The sequence below is a fragment of the Streptopelia decaocto genome (genome assembly GCF_964273445.1).
Source record: "Streptopelia decaocto genome assembly, contig: HAP1_SCAFFOLD_688, whole genome shotgun sequence".
Taxonomy (NCBI): Eukaryota; Metazoa; Chordata; class Aves; order Columbiformes; family Columbidae; genus Streptopelia; species Streptopelia decaocto.
In genome coordinates, this window is record NW_028115822.1 from 14,104 (window position 1) to 32,561 (window position 18,458).

The window sequence follows — 18,458 nt, forward strand, 5'->3', positions numbered from 1 at the left end:
GCCCCGCCCGCGCTCCCATTGGCCGCGGCCGCGCCGCGCCGGCCCGCCCCCCGCGCGCCATTGGCCGCCCGCCCCGCCCGTCTAACGCGGGGGGCGGGGGGGGGCGGGTCCGCGCGGCGAGCGTTGCCTTGGCGACGCCCGCCGTGCCGCGTCATCCCCGGCGCCGCGCGCGTCCCGGCGTGCCCCGCGGCGCGGCGGCGGAGCAAGATGGCGGCGCACGGCGAGGAGCGGGAGCCCCCGGAGGCCCCGTCGCCGCCCCCGGGCCCGGCGGCGGCGTCAACGTGTTCGCCAACGACGGCAGCTTCCTGGAGCTCTTCAAGCGCAAGATGGAGGCGGAGCGCGAGCGCGAGCGGGAGGCGGCGGACGCGCCCGGGGGCGCCGGGGCCGGCCGGCAGACGGATCCAGGCGCGGCGGCGGCGCCTCCGGCTTCGTAAGGACGCGGGACCGCGGGCCCCCCGGGCCCCCCCGCACCCCCCGGGCCCCCGGGACCCCCCCGCACCCCCCGGGACCCCCGGGCCCCCCCGCACCCCCCGGGCCCCCCGGGACCCCCCGCACCCCCCGCACCCCCCGTGCCCCCCCGCACCCCCCGTGCCCCCCCGCACCCCCCGGGCCCCGCCCCGCACCCCCCGGGCTCCCCCGGCCCCCCCCGCCCCCCGGGGCAGCGGCCGCTCCGGGCCCGTCCGGGTCCCGCCCCGGGCTCCGCGGTTCCCCCCCTCCCCTCCCCCCCACGTTGTTTTTGCCGCTCGGGAAACCGCCCGAAACGGCCCCAAAACGGGACCCGGGGCGGGGGGGACGGGACGGACAGCGGGGGGGGGAGGGACGGACGGACAGCGGGGGGGGGGGACGGACGGACGGACAGCGGGGGGGGACGGGACGGACGGGACGGACAGCGGGGGGGGACGGACGGACGGACGGACAGCGGGGGGGACGGACGGACGGACGGACAGCGGGGGGGGACGGACGGACGGACAGCGGGGGGGATGGACGGACGGACGGACAGCGGGGGGGGACAGACGGACGGACAGCGGGGGATGGACGGACAGACGGACAGCGGGGGGGGACGGACGGACGGACAGCGAGGCGGGGGATGGACGGATGGACGGACAGCGGGGGGTGGAAGGATGGACAGACAGACAGTGCAGGGGGGGCATGGACAGACAGACAGACAGATGACTGGGGGGATGGACAGTGTGTGTGGGGGGCTGGACAGACGGCCGGGGGCTGGACAGACGGGGGGATGGACGGACAGCCGGGGGATGGATGGACAGCCGGGGGGATGGATGGACAGCCGGGGGATGGATGGACGGCCGGGGGATGGACGGACAGCCGGGGGGATGGACGGACAGCCGGGGGATGGACGGACAGCCGGGGGCTGGACGGACAGACGGGGGGGATGGACGGACGGGGGATGGATGGACAGACGGCCGGGGGATGGACGGACAGCCGGGGGCTGGACGGACAGACGGGGGGGATGGACGGACAGCCGGGGGGATGGACGGACGGGGGGATGGATGGACAGACGGCCGGGGGCTGGACGGACAGCCGGGGGCTGGACGGACAGCCGGGGGATGGATGGACGGACGGGGGCTGGACGGACAGCCGGGGGATGGACGGACAGCCGGGGGCTGGATGGACAGCCGGGGGATGGATGGACAGCCGGGGGATGGATGGACGGACAGCCGGGGGATGGATGGACGGACAGCCGGGGATGGATGGACGGACAGCCGGGGGATGGATGGACGGACAGCCGGGGGGATGGACGGACAGCCGGGGGATGGATGGACAGCCGGGGGATGGATGGACAGCCGGGGGGATGGACGGACGGACAGCCGGGGGATGGATGGACGGACAGCCGGGGGATGGATGGACGGACAGCCGGGGGATGGATGGACGGACAGCCGGGGGGATGGACGGACAGCCGGGGGATGGACGGACAGCCGGGGGCTGGACGGACAGCCGGGGGCTGGATGGACAGCCGGGGGATGGATGGACAGCCGGGGATGGATGGACGGACAGCCGGGGGATGGATGGACGGACAGCCGGGGATGGATGGACGGACAGCCGGGGGCTGGACGGACAGCCGGGCGCGTGCGGTGACTCCCGTGTCCCCAGGTCGGGCGGCGCCGCGGGGGCCACAAACTGGCCCTGAAAACGGGGGTGGTGGCCAAGAAACAGAGAACGGACGAGGAGGTGGGGGCAAGGGTCACGGGGTCACGGGGGCACCGAAGGGGACACGGGGGGTCACGGGGGGTGATGGGGGGTCACAGGGGTCACGGGGGGTGATGGGGGGGTCTGGGGGGTCACGGGGGATGATGGGGGGTCACAGGGGGTCACGGGGGATGATGGGGGGTCACAGGGGTCACGGGGGGTGATGGGGGGGTCTGGGGGGGGTCACAGGGATGATGCTGGGGGTCATGGGGGATTATGGGGGGTCACAGGGGGTCTCGGGGGATGACGTTGGGGGTCACGAGGACTGATGGGGGGTCACAGGGTGTCATGGGGATTTTGGGGGGATCACAGGGGTCACGGGGGATGGTGGGGGGGTCGGGGGGGCTGCCCCCACTGGCCTCGTTTCCCTTTTGCTGCTTCTTTCCTTATTTCCTCTTCCAATTTCCCCGCCCCCCGGCCCCGCCCCTCCCCCGGCCCCCGCCCCTTCCCCGGCCCCGCCCCCTTCCCCGCCCCGCCCCTCCCCGGCCCGCCCCCTTCCCCCGCCCCGCCCCCCCGCCCCCCGCAGGTGCTGACGAGTAAAGGCGACGCGTGGGCCAAGTACATGGCGGAGGTGAAGAAATACAAAGCGCATCAGTGCAGCGACGACGACAAAACGCGGCCCCTGGTCAAATAGCCGCCGGCCACGCCCCGCCACGCCCTGACCACGCCCGGCCACGCCCTGACCACGCCCGCCCCACCGGACACGCCCGCCACGCCCCCTGGGGGAGGGGTGGCCCCGCCCGTTTTTGCGGCGCTCAAAGGACTCTGTGGCGGAGCCGCCGCCCCTCCCCCCGCGGCCCTCCCCCCCGCGGGTTTTGGGGCGGGCAGCGGGTGGGGAGGGGCGGGGGCGGCGCTGCATTAAAGACGCCGGAGGGTTCGGAGCCGCCGGCTGCTTGTGGGTGAATTGGGCCGGTTGTGGGTGAATTGGGCCGGTTTGGGGTGAATTTGAGTGGTTGGAGGTGAATTGGGCTGTGTTTTGGGGTGAATTTGAGCGGTTGGGGGTTTTGCCCACGGGGGTGGCGGCTGCAGGTGGACCGACCAGTTTGCGCTCCCAGATCCCCCCAGTTCCTGCACCCTCTGGTCCCAGTTCCAGCTCCCAGTCCCCCCAGTTCACCCAAATCCCCCTCCCAGTCCGCCATTCACCCTAAATCCCCCCCAGCCCCCCCGTCTCTGTGACCCCTCCCAGCCCCCCAGTTCTCCCCCCAGTTCTTCCGGACCCGCCCACTCGCGGCAGCGCGGGGGAGTCTCTCCCCTCCCCCCCAGCCCCGCGGAGTGGTTCGTTCCGCGCGCGGTGCACGCCGGGAGGCGCAGTCCCGCGCTGGCCGTTGTGCTCCGCGCATGCGCGCGGCCGCTCTCCGCCCACCCTGCGCGGCGGCTCCGCCTCCGGCGCACGTGGCGCTCACTTGGTGCGCGCGGACGGCGGGGACAGAGGAGCGCGCGAGCGTCAGAGCGCGCGGGAGCGGCCCCGGAACCCCCGGGATCCCACCAGCCCCATAGACCCCAAGGCTCACTATTTGGCAGCCCATCGCCCCCCAAGGCTCACTATTTGGCAGCCCCATTGTCCCCCAAGGCTCACTATTTGGCAGCCCTATAGACCCCCAAGGCTCACTATTTGGCAGCCCCATAGACCCCAAGGCTCACTATTTGGCAGCCCCATTGCCCCCCAAAGGCTCACTATTTGGCAGCCCCATTGTCCCCAAGGCTCACTATTTGGCAGCCCTATAGACCCCCAAGGCTCACTATTTGGCAGGCCTATAGCCCCCAAGGCTCACTAATCTGGCAGCCCCATAGCCCCCAAGGCTCACTATTTGGCAGCCCCATTGTCCCCCAAGCTCACTATTTGGCAGCCCTATAGCCCCCAAGGCTCACTATTTGGCAGCCCTATCGCCCCCAAGGCTCACTATTTGGCAGCCCCATAGCCCCCCAAGGCTCACTAATTTGGCAGCCATGCCCCCAAGGCTCACTATTTGGCAGCCCCATCGCCCCCCAAGGCTCACTATTTGGCAGCCCCATCGCCCCCCAAGGCTCACTATTTGGCAGCCCCATCGCCCCCCAAGGCTCACTATTTGGCAGCCCCATAGCCGGAGTCGGCCGGAGCCGCAGGAGCACGCGGACGCTGCGGCGGCGCCGCCGCGCTCTGATTGGCTGAGAAGGTCGGGGGCGGAGCCAGGGGGCGTCACGGGGGGGTCGGAAGGATTTCGCGGGAGAAGTGGGGAGTTTCGCGGGAAAACTGGGGGGGTTTTGCGGGAAAACGGGGGGCCCCCACACCAGACCCGCCCCCCCGCCCCTCGGGCCCCCCAACGAGCCCGTTTTCCCGGGGGGTCCCCTGACTGACCCCCCATCCCCACGCTGGGGGGGCGTTTTAATTTATTCTCATTTATTGTATGTAATTATTTAATTGGGGGGGGTCACGTGAGGGCGGCACCGGTGCGACCCCCTCCCGCGGGGTAATTAAACACGGACGGAACGAGCGGCTGCGGGGGGTTGGTCTGTCCATCCGTCCTGGGGGGTCTGTCTGTCTGTCCATCACTCTGGGGGGGGGTCTGCTGGTCTGTCCATCAGGGTCTGCCTGTCCGTCCCTTGCTCTGGGGGGGTCTGTCTGTCCATCCCTCGTTCTGGGGTGTGTCTGTCTGTCCGTTCCTTGTCCGGGGGGGTCTGTCTGTCACTCCGGAGAGCTCTGTTGGTCTGTCTGTCTGTCCATCCCTCGCTCGGGGAGGATCTGTCTGTCCGTCCCCTGCCCGGGTCTGTCTGTCCACCCGCCCGCGGCTCCAGGGCTGTCGGTGCGTCCGTCCCCGGGTCGCTCTGCCCGTCCGTCTGTCCGTCGCTCTGCCCGTCCGTCTGTCCGTCCGGCCCCAGCTGCGTGTCCAGCCCGTAGAGCCCCAGCAGCTCCAGCTCGATCTCCCGCAGCTCCGCGGGGCCCAGCCCGGGGCTCAGCGCCTGCGGGGGCGCGTCAGCGGGACCCCAACCCCCCCCGGGAACCCCCAAAGCCCCCTGACCCCCCCGGTACCCACAAACCCCCCCGGGACCCCAAAAACCCCCGACCCCTCCGGGAACCCAAGACCCCCCTGGGAACCCCCCGACACCCCCACCCCCCCCAACCCCCCAGAACCCCCCAATCCCCCCTGACCTCTCTCAACCCCCAGGACCCCCAAAAACCCCCCTGACCCCCCCAGCCCCCTGCGGCCCCGTGACCCCCCAGGACCCCCCAAAGTCCCCTGACCCCTGCGACCCCCCAAACCCCCTTGGCTCCCCCCGACCCCCCAGCCCCCTCCCCCTGACCCCCCCGGCACCCCTGATCCCCAGGACCCCCCGAGCCCCCCAAGGCCCCCTGACCCCCCCCCCAGCCCCCCCTTACCTGCCACCAGCGCGGGGGGGCTCCCGGGGGGCGGGGCGCGCGCACAGCTCCATGGCCAAGTGCAGCGCGGCCGCCGCCACGTGCTGGGGGGGGCGGGGCGGCCCCACCCCCCCCGCCCCCACCCCGTCCCGCAGCAGCGCCCAGGCCACGCCCGGCACGCGGCCCCACCCCCCGCGCGGCCACCAGCGCCCCGCGGCCACCAGGAACTGCAGCAGGTACTGCGGGGGGCGGGGACACGTGAGACCCCGCCCACCGGGTGGGGACACCCCGCCCACCGAGTGGGGACACCCCGCCCACCGCGGCCACCTGGACTGCAGCAGGTACTGCAACGGGGGGCGGGGACACGTGAGACCGCCCCACTGAATGGGGCACAGAGACCCCCCCCCACTGACAGAATGGGGGCACAGAGACCCCCCCAGAATGAGATAATGGGGGGGTGCTAGGGACCCCCCCTGGAATGATTAGAATGGGGGGGAACGCATGAGAGACCCCTCTGGACTGAGATAATGGGGACACAGAGACCCCCCCCACTGACGGAATGGGGACACAGAGACCCCCCCACTGACAGAATGGGGGGGAACACAGAGACCCCCCCCACTGACAGAATGGGGGGAAACACAGAGACCCCCCCACTGACAGAAGGGGGGGAACACAGAGACCCCTTTGGAATGACAGAATGAGGGGGGGATACAGAGACCCCCCTGGACTGAGATAATGGGGTTGGGGGGTTCAGGGGGGTTTGGGGGTGTCCCGGGGGGGTCCCGGGGGTCTCACCCGGTGCGGCAGTGGGGTGTCGATGCGGAAGCGCAGCACGCGCAGCAGCAGCAGCTCGCACTGCCGGGGGTGGGGGGTTGGGGGGCTCAGGGGGCTCGGGGGGGTCAGGTCGGTTTGGGGGTGTCCCAGGTGGGTCAGGTCGGTTTGGGGGTGTCCCGGGGGGTCAGGTCGGTTTGGGGGTCCCGGGGGGGTCAGGTCCCGGGGGGGTCCGGGGTCTCACCCGGTGCGGCAGGGGGTGTCGATGCGGAAGCGCAGCACGCGCAGCAGCAGCAGCTCACACTGCCGGGGGGTGGGGGGGTTTGGGGGGCTCGGGGGGTCAGGTCGGTTTGGGGGTGTCCCCGGGGGGGTCAGGTCGGTTTGGGGGTCCCGGGGTCTCACCCGGTGCGGCAGGGGGTGTCGATGCGGAAGCGCAGCACGCGCAGCAGCAGCAGCTCGCACTGCCGGGGGGTGGGGGGTTTGGGGGGCTCAGGGGGGGTCAGGGGGGGTCAGGTCGGTTTGGGGGTGTCCCGGGGGGGTCAGGGGGGGTCCCGGGGTCTCACCCGGTGCGGCAGGGGGGTGTCGATGCGGAAGCGCAGCACGCGCAGCAGCAGCAGCTCACACTGCCGGGGGGTGGGGGGGTTTGGGGGGCTCGGGGGGGTCAGGTCGGTTTGGGGGTGTCCCGGGGGGGTCAGGTCGGTTTGGGGGTGTCCCGGGGGGGTCAGGTCGGTTTGGGGGTCCCCGGGGGTCTCACCCGGTGCGGCAGGGGGGTGTCGATGCGGAAGCGCAGCACGCGCAGCAGCAGCAGCTCGCACTGCCGGGGGGTGGGGGGGTTTGGGGGGCTCAGGGGGGGTCAGGGGGGGTCAGGTCGGTTTGGGGGTCCCGGGGGTCAGGTCGGTTTGGGGGTCCCGGGGGGGTCTCACCCGGTGCGGCAGGGGGGTGTCGATGCGGAAGCGCAGCACGCGCAGCAGCAGCAGCTCGCACTGCCCCAGACTGTCCCGCAGCGCCCGGAACGTCCCGTCCAGGGGGGGGGCGGCTGCCCCGGGAACAGGCACCTGGGGGGGTGGGGGGGTTTGTTTTGGGGGTTTGTTTGCTTTGGGGGTTTGGTTGGGGGGGTTGGTTTGGGGTGTTTTGGGTGTTTGTTTGGGGGTGGTTTTTGGGGGTGCTCTGTGGTGTTTTGGGGTGTGTGTTTGGGGGGGTGTTTGGGGGTGTTTGTTTTGGGGGGTGTTTGGGGGTGTTTGTTTTGGGGGGTGTTTGTTTGGGTGGTTTGGGTGTTTTGGGGTGGTTTGGGTGTTTGGGTGAGTTTGGGTGCTTTTGGGGTGTTTTGGGGTGTTCCAGGTGCGCTGAGTGCACAGGGGGGTTGGGGGGCAGTTTTGGGGTGATTTGGGTCAGTTCTGGGGTGTTTTTGGGGTGATTTGGGGTGTTTTGGTCAGTTTTGGGTGTTTTGGGTCAGTTCTGGGGTGATTTGGGTCAGTTTTGGTCAGTTTTGGGGTGTTTTGGGGTGATTTGGGTCAGTTTTGGTGATTTGGTCAGTTTTGGGGTGTTTTGGTCAGTTTTGGGGTGATTTGGGGTGTTTTGGGTCAGTTTTGGGGGTGTTTTGGGTCAGTTTTGGGGTGTTTTTGGGGTGTTTTGGTGTGTTTTGGGTCAGTTTTGGGTGTTTTGGGTCAGTTTTGGGGTGTTTTGGGGTGTTTTCGGTCATGGGGTGTTTTGGGTCAGTTTTGGGGTGTTTTGGGGTGTTTTCGGTCAGTTCTGGGGTGTTTTGGGGTGTTTCGGTCCGTTCCTCACCTGTGCGCCACGTTGACGAGGTCCCGGGCCCTGAGGGGCGCTCCGGTGGCCTTGGCCGCCAGGCTGAGCGCCGCGGCCGCCACCAGGTGCGGGTCGAGCGGCGCCGCGGGCCCCGCGCTGCGGAGGAAGCGGCGGAACGCGGCCCCGGCCGTGGCCACGGCCACCGAGCCCAGGCCCAGCTTCGCGCCTGCGCACGGGGTGACGTCACCGCGCCGTCACCGCGCCGCCGTGACGTCACCGCCCCGCCGCGCGCTCACTCACCGGCCTCCATGATGAAGCGCGCCACCCGGAAGCGCGCGCGGGCCTCGGCCCCGCCCCCCCCGGCGCCGCGCGCCGCCATGGCGGGACGAACGGCGGTGACGTCGCTCCGGGACGGACGGACGGACGGACGGACGGACGGACGGACGGACGGACGTGGGGACGGACGCCGGGACTGACGCGGCGGCGCCGCCTGCCCGGCGCTTCCCGGAGTGGGCGGGGACTCCGCCGCTCCGCCCGCTCCTATTGGTCGGCGCGGGGAGGCTCCCGATTGGCGGAGCGGACGGCGGGGGTCAGAGCGCGCGAGCGTCAGAGCGCGCGGGAGCGGCCGCTCCACGCGGCCCCGGAACCCCCGGGACCCCACCCGGGACCCCACCCGGGACCCCCCGGAACCCCCGGGATCCCACCCGGAACCCCCGGGATCCCACCCGGGACCCCCCGCAGGTACCGGCCCCGGGGGGGCGGGAAGCGGCGCGGGGCCTGGCGGGGGTTGGGGGGACATTGGGGGTTTGGGGGCGTTGGGCGTTCGGGATCGAACCGGGGGCGGGGGGTGTTTGTGGCTCGGGGGGGCGGTTGGGGGAGATCTGGTTCCCCCGTGTCCCCCGGTCACCCCCGTGTCCCTCTGTGCCCCCCCCCGTGTCCCTTCCCACCCCCCCACGTTCTTCTGTCTCATCACGTGTCCCCCACGTGCTCTTGACCCCCCCACGTCCCTGTGTCCCCCCATCAATGTGCCCGCGTGTTCCCCCGCGTGCTCCTGTGCCTCCCACGTCCCCCGCGCCCCCCCCACCCCGCTGTGCCCCCCCGTGCCCCCCCGCGCCCCCCCACTCCGCTGTGCCCCCCCGCGCCCCCCCCCCCCCGCTGTGCCCCCCCGCGCCCCCCCCCACCCCGCTGTGCCCCCCCGTGTCCCTTCCTGCCCCTCCCATTCTTCTCCAACCACGTGTTCCCCACGTGCTCTTGCCCCCCATACCCTGTGCCCCCCCCACCCCGCTGTGCCCCCCGCTGTGCCCCCCCCACCCCGCTGTGCCCCCCCGCGCCCCCCCACCCCGCTGTGCCCCCCCCCGTGTCCCTTCCTGCCCCTCCCATTCTTCTCTAACCACGTGCTCCCCACGTGCTCCTGCCCCCCCATACCCTGTGCCCCCCCCCATCTCAGTCCCGCTTCCCCCCGCAGGGACCCGGGCTCTGCGCCCCCCCCGCCGGACCGGGACCCCCCCGCCCCCCACGTCCCCCGTGAGCAGCTCGTGAGCAGCTGGGGGCTCAGCTGGAGCAGTGAGTGCGGGGACACCCCAAAACCCCCCCCGGACACCCCAAACCCCCCCCAGGGACCCCCCCGACACCCTCACTCCCCCCATTGTCCTGCTGAAGGTGGGGGGGACACAGGGACATGGGGGGACACACGGGGATCCCTGACCCTCCCAGGGTTGCACTGGGGACACAGGGACACGGGGGGGACACACGGGGGTCCCTGACCCTCCCAGGCTGCACTGGGGACACAGGGACACGGGCCCCCGGAGCTGATGACAGACCCAGCACTGAGCCCCGTGATGCCGGTTGTGTTCGTACTGTCTGATCCGGGGGGCCACGGTGTCCCCCGATGTCCCCCAGTGTCCCCCAATGTCCCCCCGTGTCCCCCAATGTCCTCTGGTGTCCCCAGGGTGACAAGGATGACGACACCGGCAGCGACCGGGTCGTGTGGCCGCGGGGCCACAGGTGGCGCTCGGTGACAGTGACGGTGACAGTGGCGGTGACAGTGGCGGTGACAGTGACGGTGACAGTGACGGTGACACACGAGGAGCCCGATGGGGACCACGGGGACGCGCTGCCCCAGCGGAACCGCGGTATGGGCGGGGACGGGGGCTCTGGGGACACCCGGGGCGGTTTGGGGACACCCGGGGCGGTTTGGGGACACCCGGGGGGGGTTTTGCCCGCGTGTGACGTCATTTCCCACATGTGACATCATTTCCTGTGGTCAGTGTCTCCGGTTCCAGCTCCGGCTGTTCCCGGCCCCGCTGGTGGGACGCGCTGGGGACCCCATGTCCCCCCCCCCCGTCACCCACGTCCCCGGGTCTGGACGTCACCTCAACCAGCCGGTAACGTCACCAGCGTCACCTCCCAGTGTCCCCCCGTGTCCCCCCGTGACCCCGTGTCCCCTCCGTCCCCCCGTGTCCCCCCATGTCCCAGTGTCCCCCCCGTGTCCCCCCGTCCCCCCGTGTCCCTGTGTCCCCCCGTGTCCCCTCCGTCCCCCCGTGTCCCCCCATGTCCCTGTGTCCCCCCCTGTCCCGTCCCCCCGTGTCCCCCCGGACCCGCTGATGACAGTGACACAGACATTCGAATCCCGAAGTCCCCCTGTGGAACTCGCTGATCTGAGGGTCCCGTGGCCCCTCCTGTGTCCCCACAGCACCCCGTGCCTCCCGTGGCCCCTCCCCAGTGACACTGGCCCCGTGTCCCCGTCGTGTCCCCGTGACCGTGTCCCCGTGACCCCGTGTCCCTGTGTCCCCGTGTCCCTGTGTCCCCGTGACCGTGTCCCCGTGACCGTGTCCCCGTGTCCCCAGCAGCGCCTGAGGCCCCAGGACGGACAGACAGACCCGGATGGACACACTGACCCCCCCCAGGACGGACAGACGGACCCGGATGGACACACTGACCCCCCCCGGACGGACAGACGGACCCGGATGGACACACTGACCCCCCCCGGACGGACAGACGGACCCGGATGGACACACTGACCCCCCCCAGGACGGACAGACGGACCCGGATGGACACACCGACCCCCCCCGGGACGGACAGACGGACCCGGATGGACACACCAACCCCCCGGACGGACAGACGGACCCGGATGGACACACCGCCCCCCCCTCCCTGAGCCCCCGGTGGGGGGGGGACACGGAACTGGCTCTAAAAGTGTCAGAAACGGGGGTTTGGGGGGGGGGGCCGGGGCCGTGCCCCCCACTGCCGCCCCTCCCCCCGCACAGCGACACATGGCGGTGCCCCCCCCGCCCCGTTCCCGCGCGGCGAACAGAGCCCGTTATTGACCGTTGTTATTGAGCGTTATTGAGCGTTATTGACCGTTGTTATTGAGCGTTATTGATCGTTATTGACCGTTATTGACCGTTACTGGCGTCGGTGCCGTTTTTTCGGGTTATTTCGGGGGGGGGGGGGGGGGCGGTGCGGCCACACGCGGCCCACTTCCGGCGCTGCTGGGTGACGTCACGACAAGCCCCCCATTGGAGGCTGCGCGGGTGACGTGGGGCGGGGCGCCGGAAGGGGAAGCCGCCGTGGCTGTGGCGACGGGACGCGCTCCGGTACCGGGGGGGCTGGGGCCCGAACCGCGCGGGGGGCGGGGCCAGCGGGGCCCGAACGGGCCCGAGGAGCCGCCGGGTCCCGCGCGGGCGGGCGCGCGTGTCGGGGCGGGGCCCGGGAGCGGCAGCTCGTGCGTCTCGGGGCCGTCCCGGAGCTGGGGGGGGGGGGGTCGTGCAGCTCGGGGGTCTCGGGGCTTCGGGGATCCGGGGCTGGGGGGAGGGGTCCTGGGGGGTCTCGGGATCCTGGGGGCTCTCAGGGCTTCGGGGGTCCCGGAGCTGGGGGGGGAGGGTCGTGGAGCTCGGGGGTCCCGGGCGTCTGGGGGGGGTCCTGGGGGGTCCCGAGGCTTGGGGGGGGGATCGGGGTTCGGGGTCCTGGGGGGTCCCGGGGCTTTGGGGGGGGTCTCGGGGCTCGGGGGGGGGTCTCGGGGCTCGGGGGGGGGTCCCGGAGCTGGGGGGTCTCGTGGTTCGGGGGGATCCCGGGGCTCAGGGGGGGGATCGTGGATCTCGGGGCGTCCCGGGATTTTGGGCGTGGTCCCGGGGCTCGGGGGGGGGGGGTCCCGGAGCTGAGGGGGGGGAGTCCTGGGGGGTCCCGGGGCTCAGGGCGGGTCTCGGGGTTCGGGGGATCCCGGGGCTCGGGGGGGTCCCGGAGCTGGGGGGGGTCTCGGGGTCCTGGGGGGTCCCGGGGCTCGGAGGGGGTCCCGGGGCTCAGGGGGTCCCGGAGCTGGGGGGAGGGGTCCTGGGGGGTCCCGGGGGTCTCGGGGTTCGGGGGGATCCCGGTGCTCAGGGAGGGGATCGTGGATCTCGGGGCGTCCCGTGATTTTGGGCGTGGTCCCGGGGCTCGGGGGGGCTTTGGGGGGTCCCGGTGTAACGTTGTCCCGTTGTCCGCAGCCATGGACGGGGCCCCTGGGGACCCCCCCGCACCGGGACCCGCACCCGGCACCGTCCCCGCGGCCCCCCCGGGACCCGCGGACGCGGGTCCCGGGGGGGCCGCGGGGGCGGTGCCGGGTCCCGGTGCCGGTGCCGGTCCCGGTGCGGGTTCCGGTGCGGGTCCCGGTCCCCCCCCCGCGCTGCTGGCGCTGCCGCTGGAGCTGCTGCTGCGCATCCTGGGGTTCCTGGGCGCGCGGGAGCTGCGCGCGGTGCTGCCGCGGGTCTGCCGCGCGCTGCGGGACGCGGCGCGGGACCGCGCGGCCTGGCGGGCGCGCCTGCGCGAGCGCGCGGGGGGCGCCTGCCCGTGCTGGACGGTGAGGGCGGGGCTTCCCGGGGCTGGGGGGTCTGGGGGGGTCCTGGGGGGTCCCGGGGTAGGGGGGGTTTGGGGGGGCCACGGGGTTTGGGAGGCTCTGCGGGGGTCCCGGGGTCGGGGGAGTTTGGGGGGCTCTGGGGGGGTCCCGGGGTCGGGGGAGTTTGGGGGGCTCTGGGGGGGTCCCGGGGTCGGGGGGGTTTGGGGGGCTCTGGGGGGGTCCCGGGGTCGGGGGAGTTTGGGGGGCTCTGGGGGGCGCCTGCCTGTGCTGGACGGTGAGGGCGGGGCTTCCTGGGTTTGGGGGGTCTGGGGGGGTCCCGGGGTTTGGGGGCTCTGGGGGGGTCCCAGGGTCGGGGGAGTTTGGGGGGCTCTGGGGGGGCGCCTGCCCGTGCTGGACGGTGAGCGCAGGGGGTCTGGGCTGGGGGGGTCTGGGGTCATCCCGGGGGGTCTGGGGGTCCCGGGGGGTCCCGGGTTTGGGGGGCTCTGGGGGGGTCCCGGGGTCGGGGGAGTTTGGGGGGCTCTGGGGGGACGCCTGCCCGTGCTGGACGGTGAGGGCGGGGCTTCCCGGGGCTGGGGGGTCTGGGGGGGGTCCCGGGGTGGGGGGTTTGGGGGGCTCTGGGGGGGCGCCTGCCCGTGCTGGACGGTGAGGGCGGGGCTTCCCGGGTTTGGGGGGTCTGGGGGGGTCCCGGGGTTTGGGGGCTCTGGGGGGGTCCCGGGGTCGGGGGGGTTTGGGGGCTCTGGGGGGTCCCGGGGTCGGGGGGGGTTTGGGGGGCTCTGGGGGGGCGCCTGCCCGTGCTGGACGGTGAGCGCAGGGGGTCTGGGCTGGGGGGTCTGGGGTCATCCCGGGGGGTCCCGGGTTTGGGGGGCTCTGGGGGGGCGCCTGCCCGTGCTGGACGGTGAGGGCGGGGGTCCGGGGCTGGGGGGTTTGGGGGTGTCCCGGGGTGGGGGGGGTTTGGGGGATCTGGGGGGGTCCCGGGGTCAGGGAGGTTTGGGGGGCTCTGGGGGACGCCTGCCCGTGCTGGATGGTGAGCGCGGGGGGTCTGGGGGTCCTGGGGTGTTTGGGGGGGTTCTGGGGCTCTGGGGGGCGCCTGCCCGTGCTGGACAGTGAGGGCGGGGCGTCTGGGGGACTGGGGGGGTCCTGGGATCCGGGGGTCCCAGGAAAGTCCTGGGAGCCTCGGAGGGTTTGGGGGTCCCTGGGGGGGCGCCTGCCCGTGCTGGACGGTGAGCGTGGGGGGTCTGGGGGTCCTGGGGTGTTTGGGGGGGTCTGGGGGGGGTCCCGGCTTTGGGGGGCTCTCGGGGGGTCCCGGGGTCGGGGGGGTTGGGGGGCTCTGGGGGGGCGCCTGCCCGTGCTGGACAGGGAGTGTGGGGGGGTCTGGGGGATCCCAGGGCTTGGGGGGGTGTGGGGGCTTTGGGGTCCTGGGGGTCTGGGGGTGATCTGGGGGCTGCGGGGGCTGCAGCGCAGGGGCGGCTGCCGCTGCCGGGCGGGGGTCGCGGGGCTCTGGGGTCCCGGCCCCCCCGCGGTGGCCCCCCCAATCGCCCCCCCCCCCCGTGCAGACGAGGGGTTCGACGTGCCGGGCGCGTGCGTGGAGCTGGAGGAGCTGCTGCAGCGCTGGGGGGGGCGCGCGGGGGCCCCCCCGATGGAGCATTTCTCGCTGGACGACGGGCACTTCGCCTCCGTGGACTCCGTGCTGCTGCTGCAGGTGGGGGGGCCTTGTTTCTGGGGGGTCCCAGTTTCAGGGGGGTTCCCCTGGCTCTGGGGGTCCCGTTCGGGGTTCTCCTGGCTCTGGGGGGTTCCCCTGGCTCTGGGGGGTCCCGTTCCGGGGTTCCCCTGGCTCTGGGGGGCTCCCCTGGCTCTGGGGGGTCCCGTTCAGGGTCCCCCTGGCTCTGGGGGGTCCCGTTCGGGGTTCCCCTGGCTCTGGGGGGTCCCGTTCCGGGGTTCCCCTGGCTCTGGGGGGCTCCCCTGGCTCTGGGGGGTCCCGTTCAGGGTCCCCCTGGCTCTGGGGGGTCCCGTTCGGGGTTCCCCTGGCTCTGGGGGTCCCGTTCAGGGTCCCCCTGGCTCTGGGGGTCCCGTTCGGGGTCCCCCTGGCTCTGGGGTCCCGTTCGGGGTTCCCCTGGCTCTGGGGGTCCCGTTCGGGGTCCCCCTGGCTCTGGGGTCCCGTTCGGGGTCCCTGACTCCGGTGCCCCCCCCAGGGCGGGTCCCTCTGCGTCTCGGGCGCCCGCGACCGCAACGTGAACCTGTGGGACCTGCGGGAGCTGGGCCGCGCGCCGGGCCGCGCGCTGGTCAAGGCGCTGGGCACCGGGCGCACCGGCACGCACAGGGTGGGTCCCGCCCCCCCCGGGTGTGCCCGCCCCCCCCCGGGTGTGCCCGCCCCGCCCCGGGTGGCCCCGCCCTCTCCGGGTGGCCCCGCCCTCCCCGGGTGTGCCCCGCCCCCCCGGGTGGCCCCGCCCTCTCCGGGTGGCCCCGCCCTCCCCGGGTGTGCCCCGCCCCCCCGGGTGTGCCCGCCCCACCCCGGGTGGCCCCGCCTTCTCCGGGTGGCCCCGCCCTCTCCGGGTGGCCCCGCCCTCCCGGGGTGTCCCCTGCCATCGGGGGGTCCTGCAGCTGCCCCCCCGCAGGGCTGGGTGTGGTGCTGTACCCCCGCCGTGGGGGGTCTGGGGGGCTGGGGGGGGTCTGGAGCTGCCCCCCCGCAGGGCTGGGTGTGGTGCCTGGCAGGGCGGGGGGGTTGGGGGGTCCTGCAGCTGTGCCCCCCCCGCAGGGCTGGGTGTGGTGCCTGGCAGGGCGGGGGGGTTGGGGGGTCCTGCAGCTGTGCCCCCCCCGCAGGGCTGGGTGTGGTGCTGTACCCCCACCGTGGGGGGTTTGGGGGGGGTTGGGGGGTCCTGGAGCTGTGCCCCCCCGCAGGGCTGGGTGTGGTGCCTGGCGGCGCGGGAGCTGGCGCTGTGCTCGGGCTCCTGGGACAGCACCGTCAAGCTCTGGGACCTGGGGGCCGAGGGGCAGCAGGTCGGGGAGATCAGGTACCGGGGGGCGGGGGGGCTGGATGGGGGGGGGCGGGCGTTGTGGGGGGGGCGGGGGCGGGGGGATCCTGAGGGGTCCCAGGGCTTTGGCGGGTCCTGGGGGTCTGGTGGGGTCCCCAGTGTTTGGGGGGGGTCCTGGAGGTCTCAGGTGTCCTGGGGGTCTGGGGGGACCCCAGGGTTTGGGGGGTCCTGGGGGTCTGGCTGCACATGCTGGATGCTGAGTGTGGGGGCCTGGGGGGTCCCGGGGGGGTCCATCCTCCCCTGCCCCCCCCGCGCAGGGAGAAGGCGGCCGTGCTGTGTCTGTGCTACCAGCCCGACGTCATCGTCACCGGCACCTACGACAAGACGGTGGCGCTGTACGACCCGCGAGGTGGGGGGGCCGGGGGCTCGGTGACCCCCCCGCACCCCCCCAGCGGTGTGCTGGGGGGTCCGGGAGCCTTGGGGGGCAATGGGGCTGCCAGATAGTGAGCCTTGGGGGGCAATGGGGCTGCCAAATAGTGAGCCTTGGGGGGCTATGGGGCTGCCAAATAGTGAGCCTTGGGGGGCTATGGGGCTGCCAAATAGTGAGCTATAGGGGGCAATGGGGCTGCCAAATATTGAGCCTTGGGGGGCAATGGGGCTGCCAAATAGTGAGCCTTGGGGGGCTATGGGGCTGCCAAATAGCCTTGGGGGGCTATGGGGCTGCCAGATAGTGAGCCTTGGGGGGCTATGGGGCTGCCAAATAGTGAGCCTTGGGGGGCTATGGGGCTGCCAAATAGTGAGCCTCCGGGAGGTCTGGGGGTCGCTGCCGCTGACGCCCCCGCAGCGGCGCAGGCGCTGGTCTGCAGCTTCCGGCCGCACGGCAGCGCGGTGCTGGCGCTGGCGGCCGACGAGCGGCTCGTGGTGTCGGGCAGCGAGGACCGGACGCTCGTGGTGTTCGACCGGCGCGCCGGCGGCGTCCTGCAGCGCCTGCAGGTGCGGCCGGGGCCGCGCGCCCCGCGACCCCCCCGTCCCCCCCGCGACCCCCCCGCCCCCCCCGCGTCCCCCCCGTGTCACCGCGTCCCCGCGTGACCGCGTCCCCGTGCGCAGCTGCAGAACTACCTGCTGTCCATGTCGTACCGCGACTCGCAGCTCTGGGCCGGCGACAACCAGGGACGCGTCTGCGTGTTCGGGAGCAGCGGCGGCGGCTTCCGGCCCGAACGGGTGCGTCCCCAACCCCATCCCGGTGTCCCCAACCCCATCCTGGTGTCCCCAACCCCATCCCGGTGTCCCCAACCCGCCCTGGTGTCCCCACACCCACCGCAGTGTCCCCAAACCCGCCCTGGTGTCCCCAAACCTGCCCCAGTGTCCCCAAACCCGCCCTGGTGTCCCCAAACCCGCCTGAGTGTCCCCAACCCCCAGAGTTTGTCCCCAACCCCCAGAGTTTGTCCCCAACCTGGCCCTGCTGGGCCTGAACCAGCCTGGGTGTCCCCAAACCCCCTGATCTGTCCCCAAACCCCACGACCTGTCCCCAAACCCCCCGATCTGTCCCAAACTCACTCTGCGTGTCCTCACCCCCTGATCTGTCCCACACCACTGTGTCCCCCATCTGTCCCATGTCACTGTGTGTTCTCCCCCTCCTCACTTGTCCCGTGTCCCCCTCTCACTTGTCCGTGTCCCCTCATCTGTCCCGTGTCCCCTGTCCCCTCACTTGTCCCATGTCCCCCCATCTGTCCCGTGTCCCCGCAGCACTTCGACGTGGGGCACCGCCTGCAGATCACGGGGCTGTGGCGCTCGCTGGGCTCCCTCTACACGACGTCCACCGACCGCACGCTGCGGGTGGGTCCCGCGCCCCCGGGGGCCCCGCGCGGGGCTGGGGGCTGAGCCCCCCCGGGGTGGGGCTGCCAACGCCTCGTGTCCCGCAGATCCACGTCCCCACGGACCCCCCGCGCACCATCTGCTCCTGGACCCACGACGACGTGCTCAACGGGGTGAGAGCGCGTGGCCCCCCCTGCGCGTGGCCCCCCCTGCTTGTGGCCCCCCCGTGTCCCCTGACCCCCCGTGTCCCCTGACCCCCCGTGTCCCCAGATCAGCGTGGAGGGCGACGTGGTGGCCGCCGCCTCCGGGGGCCTCTCGGTCGAGGTCTGGAGGCTCCGCACGTGACCCGGGGGGGTCCCCGCCGCCGGGGGGGGGTGTCCCCGCTCCCCCGGGGCTCCTGCCGGCTGCGGGGACCCCCCCGCACCCCCCGACACCGAGGAGCTGCTGCCTGCTCACGGGTATTAAAGGATTTGACTGGAGCGGAGGCTGCGGCTGACGCGGCTTTGGGGGGATTTGGGCGGTTTGGGTGAATTTGGGCGGTTTGGGGCGCTGCGGGAGGCAGAGGTTCCGGAGTAACCCCGCCGCTTCGCTTCCCGACGTCTCTTGCTCCTCGGCGGCCACCGTCCTTGTTCAAGATGGCGGCGCGCAGCCGTATGGGGGAGGGCGCGGCGCGGGAAAACCGTACAATATGGCGGCGTGTCCGTACAAGCCGGGGCGCGCAGGCGCAGTGCGGGGCGGGGGGGGGGGGGGCGGGCCAAGCAGGAGCGCGCAGGCGCAGGGCGGG

The 18,458-nt window shown here is 73.0% G+C and overlaps 3 protein-coding genes across 3 annotated transcripts; 2 read left to right on the forward strand and 1 right to left on the reverse strand.

Moving 5' to 3' along the window:
• Positions 1-207: 207 nt before the first annotated feature.
• TRIR (telomerase RNA component interacting RNase) lies at positions 208-2,988 on the forward strand (the record flags this gene model as incomplete). Its single annotated transcript, XM_082077193.1, is given in 5 exon segments — positions 208-259; positions 262-384; positions 387-430; positions 2,113-2,190; positions 2,735-2,988. Coding segments are annotated over 5 exon segments (405 nt in total). The 3' UTR covers positions 2,843-2,988.
• Positions 2,989-4,570: 1,582 nt separating this feature from the next.
• Positions 4,571-8,799, reverse strand: CCNQ (cyclin Q). The gene is given in 10 exon segments (XM_082077194.1): positions 4,571-5,145; positions 5,564-5,595; positions 5,598-5,781; positions 6,338-6,397; positions 6,877-6,936; positions 7,068-7,127; positions 7,237-7,340; positions 7,343-7,368; positions 8,099-8,285; positions 8,360-8,799. Coding segments are annotated over 10 exon segments (1,203 nt in total). The 5' UTR covers positions 8,439-8,799; the 3' UTR covers positions 4,571-4,734.
• Positions 8,800-9,897: 1,098 nt separating this feature from the next.
• On the forward strand, positions 9,898-18,152 carry FBXW9 (F-box and WD repeat domain containing 9; the record flags this gene model as incomplete). Its single annotated transcript, XM_082077195.1, is given in 13 exon segments — positions 9,898-9,912; positions 10,008-10,191; positions 12,541-12,867; positions 12,870-12,893; positions 14,444-14,589; positions 15,080-15,208; positions 15,786-15,898; positions 16,177-16,268; positions 16,704-16,852; positions 16,967-17,080; positions 17,606-17,695; positions 17,782-17,847; positions 17,945-18,152. Coding segments are annotated over 13 exon segments (1,524 nt in total). The 3' UTR covers positions 18,020-18,152.
• Between the last annotated feature and the right edge of the window lie 306 nt (positions 18,153-18,458).